Below are 14,349 nucleotides of genomic sequence, written 5' to 3' on the forward strand. Positions count from 1 at the left end.
AAGAAATCAAAACTATATAGCCTTCGGGTTACTTTCCATTAAGAAACATATATTTAGGCAAAAAAAAAGTATGCTTACGGTCTTCCTCCGTAGTGCAGAACAAAGGCTGACTCATGATCCCATCTCCCGCTCCAGTATAGGCCAACACTTTTATGGAATAATTCGTAAATTTGTAAAGACCATGTAAGTACGTTTCGCTACTTGACGTTCTTTTCACCTCGCCCGTTGTTAGTATATCCACTGCAAACAGGGTTACTGTGTTTTGTCATGCCAGAAAAACTTCGTGTCTGTGTTGCTATTTTCATTTACATAATGTTTTAGAAACCTTAGTAAAATTAAATGATTTAAATTTAACAAACACTGTGCTAAAGCTACACAGAGCGTTTTATTGGCTATGCTTGCGGTGAAAGATAGCAAATATGATTACGTAGATTATAGTCGTACAGAGCGCCATGTTTTATATATTTATTACATACAGGACGTTCCAGAAAGACCCAAACCCCCGATAACTTTTCTAGTTCTATCAAAAAAATTTCAGTTAAAAGTTGTAAGATATCAAGACGTATTCCAAGTGCTAAGCAAATTTTCGCTCAACTTTTAAATCTTCTGGATAAAGTAGTGACGCTACCCTCCACGAGAAGCAAAAGGCGTGGTGCGGAAAATAATTTCATCGGAGCCACCGACGATGCGCTGCAAAATAGGAAATTCGCCTCAGTTTCAAATTTCGGAAACTGAATATCACGGAATTCGAACTGGGGAATCGCAAGGCAAAACCAAAGTACCCCGTTTAGACTACAAGTCGATAATCAGTTCCAATCGGCGACAATCCAAAAATGGTAGAGTCCAGAAAGGCCAATTGTCTAAACTTAAGACAGATTTCGCTATAGAACCTTTGCGGATTCATCAAGGGATGTGATCGAACGTCAACCCTGATACGTTACCATTCATTAACCAGGTACGGAGCCTGGCCAAATATTACCATTTTGCATTGTATAAAGCCTCTGCTGATTAATAGTAAAACATCCGTTTGTCATAAAAACACATTTTAACAATAAATCCGTACTTAATAATTCAAAACTTCGTTAAAAAAATTTTTTGCGAGCATATTGCATGGCTTCCGGTTTAGACCTCGGTTTTAGCGCCCCATCCATCCAGGCATTGTGCAATCCTGTGAGGAAGGGATGAAATAAGCTACTAAAAGCTGCTCAAAATTCATAGGTACTCATACCAACCAATACAGCGCCAAATTTTGACAAATGACAAAATCTGGGAACAAAGAATTTTTCTGGGATGTTCCCGTAGATCATTTGAAGGCCAAACTCATTTTTCGCAAAAATAATGAATATAAAATAGAATTTAGTAGAAATATTTAACTGAAAACCATCAGGATGGTCTTGATGACAACAACTCGTCGTTAGCGTAATAATTAAAATTCGATGAAAGGTCCATTCTGGGGACTGATTCTAATCAGCTGCTAGGTCAAATCCAAGATCACCATCTAACGTGTTATTTAAAATCCTTCAAATTTTGCTTTAAACAATTGTGTTGAGTTGCTCTGAGAAACATAAGTTTGACCTCTAAATGACCCGCAAGGACATGAAGGAAAAAATTTGTAACCCCATTGTTGAACGTACAACTCGTCGCTCCATCGATTGCTGACATAAAAGTAGAATGTTCCATATAATATTTTCAAGTTGACCTTGGTTTGGCCTTGAAATTTAAAGCCAAGGTCAAATTCAAGGTCACCCAATATGTATATCGGTTTTTTAATATCCTACCACTTTTATCTGAAACTTTTTTTTGACCTCAATCTTGAAAAGTTATTGGGGTGATTCGGATCTTTTTTGGACACCTTGTATATTAGGATTGTTTCATGATAAGCCATAGAGACACTATGTTCGCCATGTTCACTACAACTAACGAACATAAGTCTCTGTGTTCGTTCAAGACAGTTTCCAACACATTGCAAAGGGGGAGGGTCCATTAGGCCGGTTTTCGGCCCCCTTGATTTATGGCCAAAAAAAGAAACTATTTTTTTTTTATTATTTATATCCAATAACTAATCGATTCCACCCTAAACGGGACCTTCCCCCTCCTTCTTAGTCAGGATCAAGGTCAATTAGAGGTCAGATTGAGAAAAAGTGCATTAAATCAAAGGATTTCTGAGTTTAGGTTTTTTGAGTCCGTGAGTACGAATCGGAGGTTAGTTTGTCTGTATCAGCCCATTTTAAGGTTGTTTCAAGGTCAGTTGAAAGTCAAATTGAGAAAAAGCCGAGCAATCAAAACCGACCACATGTTAAACAGGATTTTGGGGTCGCTGAGGTCGAATCCGAGGTTACTTTGCCTGTATCAGGTTATTTGAAGGTTGTCTCAAGATCATTTCAAGGTCAAATTGAGAAAAGCCAAGCAATTAGTCTAATCGCTTGATTCGTGGTAATATGCGTTCCTAAATAAGTGTCGCAACGGAAAACTGTAAATTCCTCTTGAAAAGAGTTTGAAGAGATTGTTTTCCTCTTCCATTTTTCTCTCCTTCTTAGGAACCGTTTGAACTACAGGACTGAGCTTTTGTACACACATTACCACTATTAATAGCTACTTGTTGCAAATGTCGTTAAATTTAGTTAAAATTGTTACTATCTATCTTCTGAATTACAAAAGATTTTCGAAACGTTAGCAAAATGTTTGTTTTTGTTTATAAAAAGTCATTTTTCTTGAAAACGGTTGACTTTCGAGCAGTGAACCAAGAGAACTCTTTTTGTGTAAAATTCATTGGCGCTTCAGAATTTGCTGTCAAATGTCAATTTTTCCAGTGGCGTAAAAGTTATGGGGGAAAAACCCTTACGATACCTTAAAATGTCCACCACTGGCAAGTTCAATGAATTCGAGAAGGGTGTAAAAAAGTAGCTATTAATAGTGGTAATGCGTGTACAAAAACTCAGACCTGCAGTTCAAACGGTTCCTAAGATATTGGCAAAAAATTTAAAAAAAAAATGAAAGTTTTGACACCGTGTATCTCGAAAACGAAAGCCCGGAGAGAAAAATAGAAGAGGAAGAGAATGTTTCTTTTTTCAAGAGGAATTTACAGTGTTCCGTTGCGACACTTATTTAGGAACACCCTGTATAGGTTAATATGGTCAGTCAGTTTTTGTTTGCAACAAGATTCGGTGATATACAGGGAGGTTCAAAATTGCCCCTCACTAATCCTACCAGAAAATGTAATTTTTAAATCAACCTTGGCATGACCTTAAACCCTATTTGATACATATAAACGGACCTTGGATTCAAACTCAGAAACTTCAAAAACAGTAATCGATTTCTCGGGTTTTTCTTGGTTTGACCTTTAAATGACCTTGAAATAACCCTTAAATGACCTGATGCAGAAAGACCTGATGCAGAAAGAGTGACCTCGAATTCAGCTATCCCAAAAACCTATATTATTGGCGGTTAGACTTAATTGCTTGGTCTTTTCTATTTGATCTTGAAATGACCCTGAGACGACCTTTAAATGACCTGATACAGACAAACTAACCTCGGATTCTAACCCAGCGACCTTAATGTCCTGTATAACAGGTGGTTGGACATGATTGCTCAGCTTTTTCGCAATTTGACTTTGAAACGACCTTGAAACAACCTTAAAATGGCCTGATAGGGACAAACTAACCGCCGATTCGGACTCAACGACCCAAAAGACCCAAACTCCGAGATTTAATGCACTTTTTCTCCATCTGACCCCTAATTGACCTTGATCCTAACTAAGAAAGAGGGGGGAGGTCCTGTTTGGGGTTAGCGAACGTAGCTATCACATCGCCCTGTGTGACCTCGCACTGAGCGTAAATAAAAAAAGTACTTACTGATTTCACTGGAAATCGGTCGATAGAACACCTTGTAGCCCAAAATGAGCCCCCCGTGAAAATTTAGCGGCGGTGGAGTCCAAGAGATCTTCATTATCTGCGAGGAGATTTCCGTGCAGGCGATATTCTGCGGTGGCGCCTCAGGGACCCCTTCCTTGGTGGTGCCGATGATGCTCGCCGAGGAAGGTCCGGCGGACACGCTATTAAAGGCGCGCACCGTTATGTCGTACCGCGTAAATTTCTTCAAACCCGCCAACTGGAGTTTGTTCGTCGCCCACCCTTTCACTGTCATGCTTTTCGAATTGTTCGCTAAACCCTCGTTTTCGTTCCAAGTAACGATGTACCCTGAAAAAAAAATCACCGAGTTGCGAGGCCTATAAAAAGCCGACGTTCCAGGGAATAAAAGTGTTTAGGAATCAGTCGGTCGCTCACCTAATAGTTCCCCGTTCCAGCTCTCCCGCGGAGGCACTGACCAAGTTAAGAACAGCTCTCCAGGGCCCACGGCTTCGACGCGGACATCCTTTGGAGCTTCAGAGGGCTCCTCTTCTTGAGACTTAACCACTATGGCTTCGGTAAAGGCGCTTTGATCTATACTGTTCACTGCTAGCATGCGGATCGTATACACGGTGGCCGGTTGTAGGCTCGATATTACAGCCTCTTCGCGCGAAGGCGATTCGTAACTGAAAATAAAAATGTAGTACCTACTTTTTGGTCTATCTTCCGAGAAGATATGAGGAACTGCTCAAAAGCGTCGAATGTGAACTCTTGTATACCAAAAATAAAGGAATAAAAGAGATTTTAAACTTTCACTGCACTTTCCATTTTTTACGTCACTAAAAATCCGTTGCATCAATGATTAAGTAAATACAGGGTGATTCACAACTTATCCAAAAAATTTTTGGAATAAATGCGACATGAGAAATTATACTTTCAACCATTACATAGCTAGACAACTGTAGTCTCTAGCGTCACTCGTAATACGCGTGGAGAGCCACGTGACCTCAGCGACTCCGAATACTGAAATCCGATTTTACAATCGTCGTTGCCATAGTGTTTACAATAGTTTTTTAGTAGTTAGTATCAAAATGGCTTGCGTGTGTAGCAACTCGGAGTTGATGGATATCGTCTTAATTTATGGCGAAGCAAGAAAACATTTGTATGGTAAAGCATTTGTGTTATGGCAAAATAAGACAGCATTTGTCGGTGGACAAAATTTTTAACAGTTGTAACATCAGATATGTCAAATTATTTTATTATTTAAAATAACAAATTAATTTTATTAATTAATAATAACAATAGCGGCAAAATCAGTTGAATTTGCTGATATAAAATAGGTGCTATAAAATTCTATTTATTCCTTTCCTTGCGAAATTCTTTCAGTTTTTATCCGTTTTATCACTACCGTTGTGACGGTCGCACTGTGCTAGGTCAGGTTTTACAGTAGACCAGCTTCCAGTGCCGTACAGAAGTGTATTTTTAAATTGTTTTTTTAACTGCGCTTTTTCATTTTTTCTTTACAAAATTATATTTGTAAGTCCCCTGTACATCCAGAACTTTTTTCGGATAACTTCTGAATCACCCTGTACATGTTTTCTAAAACGATGCAACTGACGTACAGGGTGATTTATTCAACACTTGTAACATTTCAGGGCGGCCCTTGCCCACTAATTAAACTTTTTGTGTTCTAATCAAACAAATATTTTAACAATTTAACTTTGACAAATTTGGTGTATTAAAAATTAAAGTGATTTGGTGTTTTGACACGTTTAGCAATAAAAATTTTATATCGAGTTAAACAAAAGTTTGTTGCAAAAGCGTAATAATAAACAGCCCTTTATTTATTTACAATGAAACACCCTGTATATTTGCCTGTCTGAGCAGAACGCATTCTTACGATTACAGTGATACAATGTTNAGGCGATTCGTAACTGAAAATAAAAATGTAGTACCTACTTTTTGGTCTATCTTCCGAGAAAATATGAGGAACTGCTCAAAAGCGTCGAATGTGAATTCTTGTATATCAAAAATAAAGGAATTAAAGAGATTTTAAACTTCCACTGCACTTTCCATTTTTTATGTCACTAAAAATCCGTTTCATTAATGATCAAGTAAATACAGGGTGATTCACAACTTATTCAAAAAAATTTGGGAATAGATGCGGTATGAGAAATTATACTTTCAACCATTACATAGCTGGAGCTACGTGGTCTCAGCGACTTCGAATACTGAAATCCGATTTTACAATCGTCGTTGCTATAGTGTTTACAATAGTTTTTTAGTAGTTAGTGTCAAAAATGGCTTGTGTGTATAGCAACTCGGAGTTGATGGTCAAGCAAGAAAGCATTTGTATTATGGTGAAGCATTTGTGTTATGGCGAAACAAGAGAGCATTTGTAGAAACACGGCGGTGGACAAAATTTTTAACATCAAATATGCCAAATAATTTTATTATTTAAAATCACAAATTAATTTTATTAATTAATAATAATAACGGCAAAATCAGTTGAATTTGCTGATATAAAATAGGTGCTATAAAATTCTATTTATTACTTTCCTTGCGAAATTCTTTCAAGTTTTTATCCGTTATTATCACTACCGTCGTGACGGTCGCACTGTGCCAGGTCAGGTTTTACAGTGGACCAGTTTCCAGTGCCGATGCCGTACAGAAATGTATTTTTAAATTATTTTTGAACTGCCCTTTTTAATTTTTTCTTCCAGAATTTTTTTTGGATAAGTTCTGAATCACCCTGTATATGTCTTCCAAAACGATGCAACTGACGTACAGGGTGATTTATCCAACACTTGTAAAATTTCAGGGCGGCCCTAGCCCACTAATTAAATTTTTTGTGTTCTAATCAAACAAATATTTTAACAATTTAACTTTGACAAATTTGGTGTATTAAAAATTAAAGTGATTTGGTGTTTTGACACCTTTAGCAATAAAAATTTTATATCGAGTTAAACAAAAGATTGTTGCAAAAGCGTAATAATAAACAGCCCTTTATTTATTTACAATAAAACACCCTGTATATTTGCTTGTCTGAGTAGAACGCCTTTTTACTATTACAGTGATACAATGTTTCATGGGTTTACCCCTTATAGTAAGAGAGACGTGGTCGAAAGAGTCAAATGTCGATTTGGCACATATCTCCGTTACTATTAGGGATACGTCCATAAAAATCTATTTGTGTAAATGTCTACATTGCGTTCCTTTAAAAAGCAGTTTATTTTGATACTTTTCCGATGTCCATTTGTTTGAATCGATACAAATTCTGGCGTTACATAAATATTCATACAACTTAACTTTTTTTCTCTACAAAAATAACGAGTGTAGGTGGAATGTAAAATATACGGGATCATATTGTACGTGCGTTTAAGGATAATCAAAAGTTAAAGCCGCCAGACAAATTTGAATGAAATCACTTCGGCTGTTTTTTTTTCCAAATATATGGCGCCTTTGTTCATTGGATACAAAAGGCAAGGGGGAAGGGAAACCCCTCCCGCGCCCCCGCGGACGACCGAGCTGTGTTTATAAATGAGACAAGCATAACCACATTGGATATTATACTTCCAACAACGTTGCGCGATATTTATACGTCGATTTTTAATTGCAAATATAATTTTCTGTTTACGAGTACAAACTCTGTTAGGGGGCTTTTTTAACGCCATGCAAATTTTCATTAGCAGTTGGACTGACGTCGCAATACGCTTAGAAGGAAATGCTCTATGGTCAGTCGCCTAAGGCCCGCTTCACACGATCGCGAAGTAAGATGCGGCGCCGTTACGGCGACGTACACCGCACATAATTTTGCCGGACGTGTGATATATATGGTGATATAGAGATGGAGATAGAAAAATATGAAGACCAGAGAGATATAGAAACATAGAAAGAGAGAGATAGAAAAATATGGAGATAGAGAGAGATTGACAAAGATAGATATAGAGAGATAAACACAGACATAGATAGATATGCCTATAGAGATGGGGACAGAGAGATAGGGAGATAAAGAGATAAGGATATAATGATGGAGATAGAGACATGGAGCTAGATTCAGAGATATGGAGATAGAGAGAGAGAGAGAGCTGTGGTGATAGAGAGAGACTGGAGAAAGCTACTTAAATAAGATTGGATATAGTGAGATAAACATAGGTATATAGAGATATGTATGGTGATATACAGATGGAGATAGAGAAATATGAAGACAGAGAGATATAGAAACATAGGGAAAGAGATGGATAGAAAGAGAGATTGAGAGAGATAGATATAGAGAGATAATCACAGACGTAGATAGATATGCTTATAGATAGATAGGGAAATAAAGAGATGATAATGGAGATAGAGATGTGGAGCTAGATCCAGAGATAAGGAGATAGCTCTCTAGCTGTGGAGATAGAGAGAAAAATATATGGGGAAAGCGATATAGCGATAGAAAGATATGGAGATATAGAGAGAGACTGAGAAATCGAATGGATATAGTAAGATAAACATAGATATAGAGAATTACATATGGTGATATAGAGATGGAGATAACGAGATAGATATGCTCTATAGAGGGAGATAAAGAGATAATGACATAATGATGGAGACAGAGAGAAACGTTGAGATAGATTTAGAGATATGGAGGTAGAGAAAGAAGATAGATAAAAAGAAATATGGAGATAGAGAGAAGTATAGGGATATAGAGAGATACAGATATGGGCGGAACAGAGAGAGAGATAGAGAGAGAAAGCTTGTGAAAGATACTTAAATACGTGGGACTACAAAACCGAAATCTGGATCCTCGACATAAAACGAAGCGACATTAAGTTGACCGCAATGCAAAAGTTGTCTATACTTTTCATGCGACATATGTTATCCGTAGTATTTTTGCCTCCTGATCACGAATCCGGTGTCAGAATTGAGTTATCACATCACAGGAATTTCCTAACCTCAAAAAAAAGGTCAAAAATAGCAAAATTCACGAAAAAGTACATATTTATTTATATGGTTACGACCCCGCCGAACTTGAATCCGCAGTTAGAATTGAGGTTCTTTTTCTAACCTAAAAAAACGGGTCAATTAAACTCAGATATCGCGAATTTTCAAAAAATAACAGATTCGCGCCAAATTTGGTATACGGGGGTTTTCGAGGTCGCTGATCACAAATCCGAGGTCAATTCTGTAAAATTCAAGATGGCGGATCCAAGATGGCCGACCAAATTTTCAAAAAATAACAGATTCGCGCCAAATTTGATAAACGGGGGTTTTCACTGATCACGAATCCGAGATCAGATTTACAAAATTCGTTTTTAAAAATTTAATCAATTACCCATGTACTTTAAGAAAGTTAAAACATGATTGGGTACTAAAGTAAACAAAAGTATTACAAAATGAATTTCGCAATTCTGACCTCGAATTCGACCCCGAAAACCCCCGTATACCAAATTTGACGCGAATGTGTTATTTTTAAAAAAAAATTTGGTCGGCCGCCGCCATCTTGAATTTTGCAAAATTGACCTCGGATCCGTGATCAGCGATACGGTATACCAAATTGGTGCGAATCTGTTATTTTTTAAAAATTAAACCTTAATTAACCTGTTTTTTTGAGGTTATAAAAAGAACCATCAATTTTGACCGCGGATTCACGTTTGGCGGGGTCTTACCATATAAATGACCATTTGAATATAGAAAAAAATATTTTTTTGTATTTTTTCCGGAATTTTTGTTATTTTTGACCTGTTTTTTGAGGTTAGGAAATTCCTGTGATGTGATAGCTCAATTCTGATACCGAATCAGGAGGCAAAAATACTACGGATAACATATTTCGCATCAAAAGTACAGACACATCTGAGCAGTGTTAAAATTTTTAATAATGCAATGATTACACCTATAGATTTACTAATAAATATTTTCATAGCTTTCACCATGAAAATTAGAACTCGAGAACTAAATCTAATGAAAGGCATCGATAATGCCACAAACATAATTGGTGAGCATCAGGTCAAGTGAGATTCCTTTTCGACAATTAATACTGCCTTGAATTTGATGGACAAATATTTTTATTAAAAGTGCCTTGGTTTATATAGGATCTTAAGAGGGCTCTATAGCAAATAGCCAACCAGCAATACATTTTTATAGATCTTATTACACAGCTTGTCTAAATGTGAATCAATGCACAGACTTTCCCCCATTCTAACGCAGATTTTCTATAAAATGGACTTAGAATTTGAGACTCAAATAACTTTTTCGTGTAAAGAAATTTGTAAGTTACGACAATGAGTAATTTGAGTTTCAAACTAACTCCATTTTATAGAAAATCTGCGTTAGAATGGAGGAAAGTCTGTTATTTGTGCATTGATGCATATTTAGACAAACTGTGTAATAAAATCTATAAAAATGTATTGCTTGTTGGCTATTTGCTATAGAGCCCTCTTAAGCAAACGTGCGTTCGTAGGGGTCTCTTAAGTAATTATTTTTTTATTGTATGGAGTTTCTTTTTGTGTGTACAAATATTTCTTCGTAACGACAACCACCTATTCTATTGGTGTTATGTCCAAATATATCGCCATGTATGAAAGTTATGAAACACGAAGCAAGATTCAGTAGAACTTTTATAAATTTTACCAAACAGACATCTTTCGTTACGTTACTGATTTGAGCTTCTTAACATTGTTGTCTATGCTTAAAAAATTTTCTTATGATTTAGTAAGAGTAATTTAAACGTATAATTATGTGCAGCTTTAACCCGGTACAAACGAATTTTCATTTTGCAACCTTGTACAGACGAATACGCGTATACATAACGAGGATTCGTTAGGCGTGTTCGGGAACGGTTTGGTAAAAGAGATTGATATCTATACTCACCCAGTCTGTGTATTGGCGGGCAGGGTTAAATTTAAAGCGTGAGATTGTTCCCAGTCACCCTGGTTAGCGCCAAGAATTTGATATTGAACTAAGTAGCCGATAACGGGGCTATTGCCGTCAAAGGGTCTTTTCCATGCAAGCCTCACTGATCGGCTGGAAACCTCAACTACTTCCAACATACTAGGAGGATCGGGCCTTTCTTGAACGGCAAGATTAATGATGTGTTCGCTACGGCCAAAAGCGTTTTCGGCAAGACATTTATAAACCCCAGAATCCTCTCTATCCGTTCTGCTGATTGTTACTTGAGATTTTACTCCATTCTCGGTCTTTATGCTGCTTATGGAATATCTGCAAAAATTTTAATGCGGTCTTACACGCCCGCGGAAATATGCCCACGGATTACCAACGTTCTCCGTTTACAAGGCGAATCATAAAAATTATGTCATATTTTTAATATATACAGGGTGTTACTTTGAATAGTCCGTACAATATTTGTTGATATAGAATTCCAAGAAAAGAAGTTCTGTTATCGGAACTATTGTAACAATTTACCGCGACAGGGGCGTGCCTTGAAATTTTCCGCCAATGTCTTTCTATCTCTGGTGTCGAATGCGGTTAATTCCAAGAGAGTGACGCAGGGGTCTTCTTGGAATTCTATCTCAGCAAACATCGTACGGATTGTACCTTTAACCTTTAGAAACACATGTCATAGCTTTGTTTTTTCAAATTCTGTCATGACGGCTGAAATTTAATTGCAAATTCTATTTCGACCTTTTCGTGCGTAAACCGATAAACTAAAAACTAAAATAAATTTCTCCGCATTGACGTTGGTCGTTTGTTATTTTCCCGCCAAGCTGGCTTTTGTCATATCTCATCTGGTGGATGGATATTATGCAGTTCATCTAAACTAGATCAATTTTAAAAGTCACTGACACAGAGATTCACAAACTAAACACGGTGCTTTCAAAATAGAAACAAAAACATTCTCTGAAAATTTGAAATGATTTAAACAATTTTTCAAATCTATCATAGTTTTATTATGTACAGTAGGGTGGCCCAAAAAAAACGAATATTTTTTTTCCATTATTCAATTGTTTTTTTCTAATACTGTATTATAAAAATTCATAAAAAAGCTAAAACTTTTGTATTAAATACTTTTTGTAATTTCAATAAGTTGTCAGATTATAGTGACTAACCCTGTACATTAGGGTGGCCCAAAAAAAAAACGAATATTTTTTTTCGTGTCTGTGTTGTGAAAATATATTAGTTTATCATGTTTTAAGAACCCCCTCACAAAATCAGCTCAAAAAAAAAATTTTAGGGGTCCTCAAGATTTTTAAAAATTTCCAAAATCGTCAAAAATTGAATTTTTTTATTTTTTTCTCGTTATTTTATCATTTTCTAGGTTGAAACAAATCTCGATTCTGAAAATTATTTTAACTTTCAAAGTAATGTACCTAAAATGTTTTCGAGCGACCTAAAAATAAATATCAACTAATAATTTTTTTAATGAATTTGACGAACAAAAGAATAGAAATAATAACGACACTTAAAATTTAAAAAATTAAAAAATTATAAATATTGATAAATAGATAAGTGCGGTAGTAAATTTTGCCTCGAGAAATTTTTAAGTGTCTCGTGATTTATTTCTATTCTTTTGTTCATCAAATTCAATAAAAAATTATTAGCTCATTGATATATAATAATATATTATAGGTATATTTTTAGAGGTCGCTCGAAAACATTTTAGGTACACTACTTTTAAAGTTGAAATAATTATGAGTGACCTTTAGAAATTAAAATATCGATTTGAAATTTTCAGAATCGAGATTTTTTTCAACCTAGAAAATGATAAAATAACGAGAAAAAAATTTAAAAAAAATCAATTTTTGACGATTTTGGAAATTTTTAAAAACATTTTTTTGAGCTGATTTTTTGAGGGGTCTCTTAAAACATAATAAATTAACATATTTTCACAAGAGACACGAAAAAAAAATTCGTTATTTTTGGGCCACCCTAATGTACAGGGTTAGTCATTATAACCTGAGAACTTATTGAAATTACGAAAAAGTTTTTAATACAAAAGTTTTAGCTTTTTTTTATTAATTTTTCTAATATAGTATTAGAAAAAACAATTGAATAATGGAAATCATTAAATTAAAGAATTTTTTTAAATGGATCACCCTATATATCAGTAGTGCATACTTAGCTTCGTTAAATTTTTCTCTTTTCAAAAATATATAATATGTTACTGTTTGATTCAGGGCTTTTCGACATATTTCAATTTAAAACTATTTTTGGAAAAACAGAAGGAAAATTTATGTCTGACGGATCGCAGTGGCTATGCCCGAGACACGCGGAACAAACAAATGACTTTGACAGAAGTTTATTTATCATCATTAATTTATTTCCTATGACAAACTATTTTAACGAAAAAATAATGTTTAGTTAGAACGAAAAATTTGAAGTTATTCGTTTATTTTATGAAAATAATAAAAATCATTCTTAACTTTAACAAGTCTTAACCCTAATTAATAAAAACCAACTAAATCACAAATGGTCACAGATGCTCAATATGACCGCCATTATTACTGATGCACTTCGTATAATCCTCATTAATTTTCAGAACTGCATTTAGTATGAAATAGGGTGTTCCATTTAAAAAAGTTTTTTCTTTAATTTAGTGATTTCAGTTATTCAATTGTTTTTTTCTAATACTGTATTATAAAAATTCATAAAACTTTTGTATTAAAAACTTTTTTGTAATTTCAATAAAAAACTCACAATAAGTTGTCAGATTATAGTGACTAACCCTGTATATTTTACAAAACACTTGAAATTTCCTTTATTCCCTTTATGTTCAGCGCTGCGTCCGCAGTGATGTTGAAAAAATATGCCGGCTAAAATAGCATGTTTCAGAGTCATACAAAAGCAACATATTTTTTGAAAAATCATTTTCCATTGAAGTTTTGTTCTCTGTCACTTCCTTTCATACAGACGATTTGAAAATGATGCAACTGATAAGCGCGTACATACGAGTCATACGACCCAGTTAGGGAGCTGCCCGGTGACAGCGTAGACAATAATTTAATGCAGTGACCTCGATTCTTAAATTTTGCTATTAGTTTCGGTGTTATAAAGTAACTAAAAGAGACTACAAACTGGTTTTTGACGGGCCAAGTTATTCTGCAGCGCATGATACAAGGTAGAGGGTAGTAGTCGTAAAAAGTTTGTTATTAAAACAAAATTGAGTGTCCGTTACTGGTAGTTTACAGAGTACCTATTCATTTCCATAAAACTTATGTCTCGTAAAAAAAACGAAGCTATTTTAGAATTTAAGAGCTCCACGGAGAGGTATTCAAATTTTTACAGATACCCATAAAAGTTTATGGTGATTTCTATAAAGTTTTGTCACGTAGCGAAAAACTATTTAACATTGTGCCCTTAGATTACATTTTATTGGATTCGAAGTAATAGTTTCCTGGAAATACTGACGGAATTGATAAATTCCAGCATATTTTAAAAAGGCGTCCGCTTCAAGCAACTATTTTATTTGCTTCCCGTGAAATTTACACTTATTTTAGAGCCCTATAAATTTTATCTGCGACGTCGGCAGAAAACCAACGATTCCATTGATTGTACATATTCCGAAGCG

The 14,349-nt window shown here is 35.3% G+C and overlaps 1 protein-coding gene across 1 annotated transcript in view; it reads right to left on the reverse strand.

The window, feature by feature from the left end:
- Positions 1 to 14,349, reverse strand: part of LOC108908956 (Down syndrome cell adhesion molecule-like protein Dscam2) — a 306,735-nt gene that overhangs the window by 42,281 nt on the left and 250,105 nt on the right. The window contains exons 17-20 of the mRNA XM_023457289.1: positions 10,695 to 11,042; positions 4,284 to 4,531; positions 3,852 to 4,196; positions 79 to 240 (exon numbers count right to left, since the gene is read on the reverse strand). Coding sequence (XP_023313057.1) covers positions 79 to 240; positions 3,852 to 4,196; positions 4,284 to 4,531; positions 10,695 to 11,042 — 1,103 coding nt within the window. The remainder of the gene's footprint in view (positions 1 to 78; positions 241 to 3,851; positions 4,197 to 4,283; positions 4,532 to 10,694; positions 11,043 to 14,349) is intronic.

The sequence above is a fragment of the Anoplophora glabripennis genome, unplaced genomic scaffold (genome assembly GCF_000390285.2).
Source record: "Anoplophora glabripennis isolate ALB-LARVAE unplaced genomic scaffold, Agla_2.0 scaffold9, whole genome shotgun sequence".
Lineage (NCBI taxonomy): Eukaryota > Metazoa > Arthropoda > Insecta > Coleoptera > Cerambycidae > Anoplophora > Anoplophora glabripennis.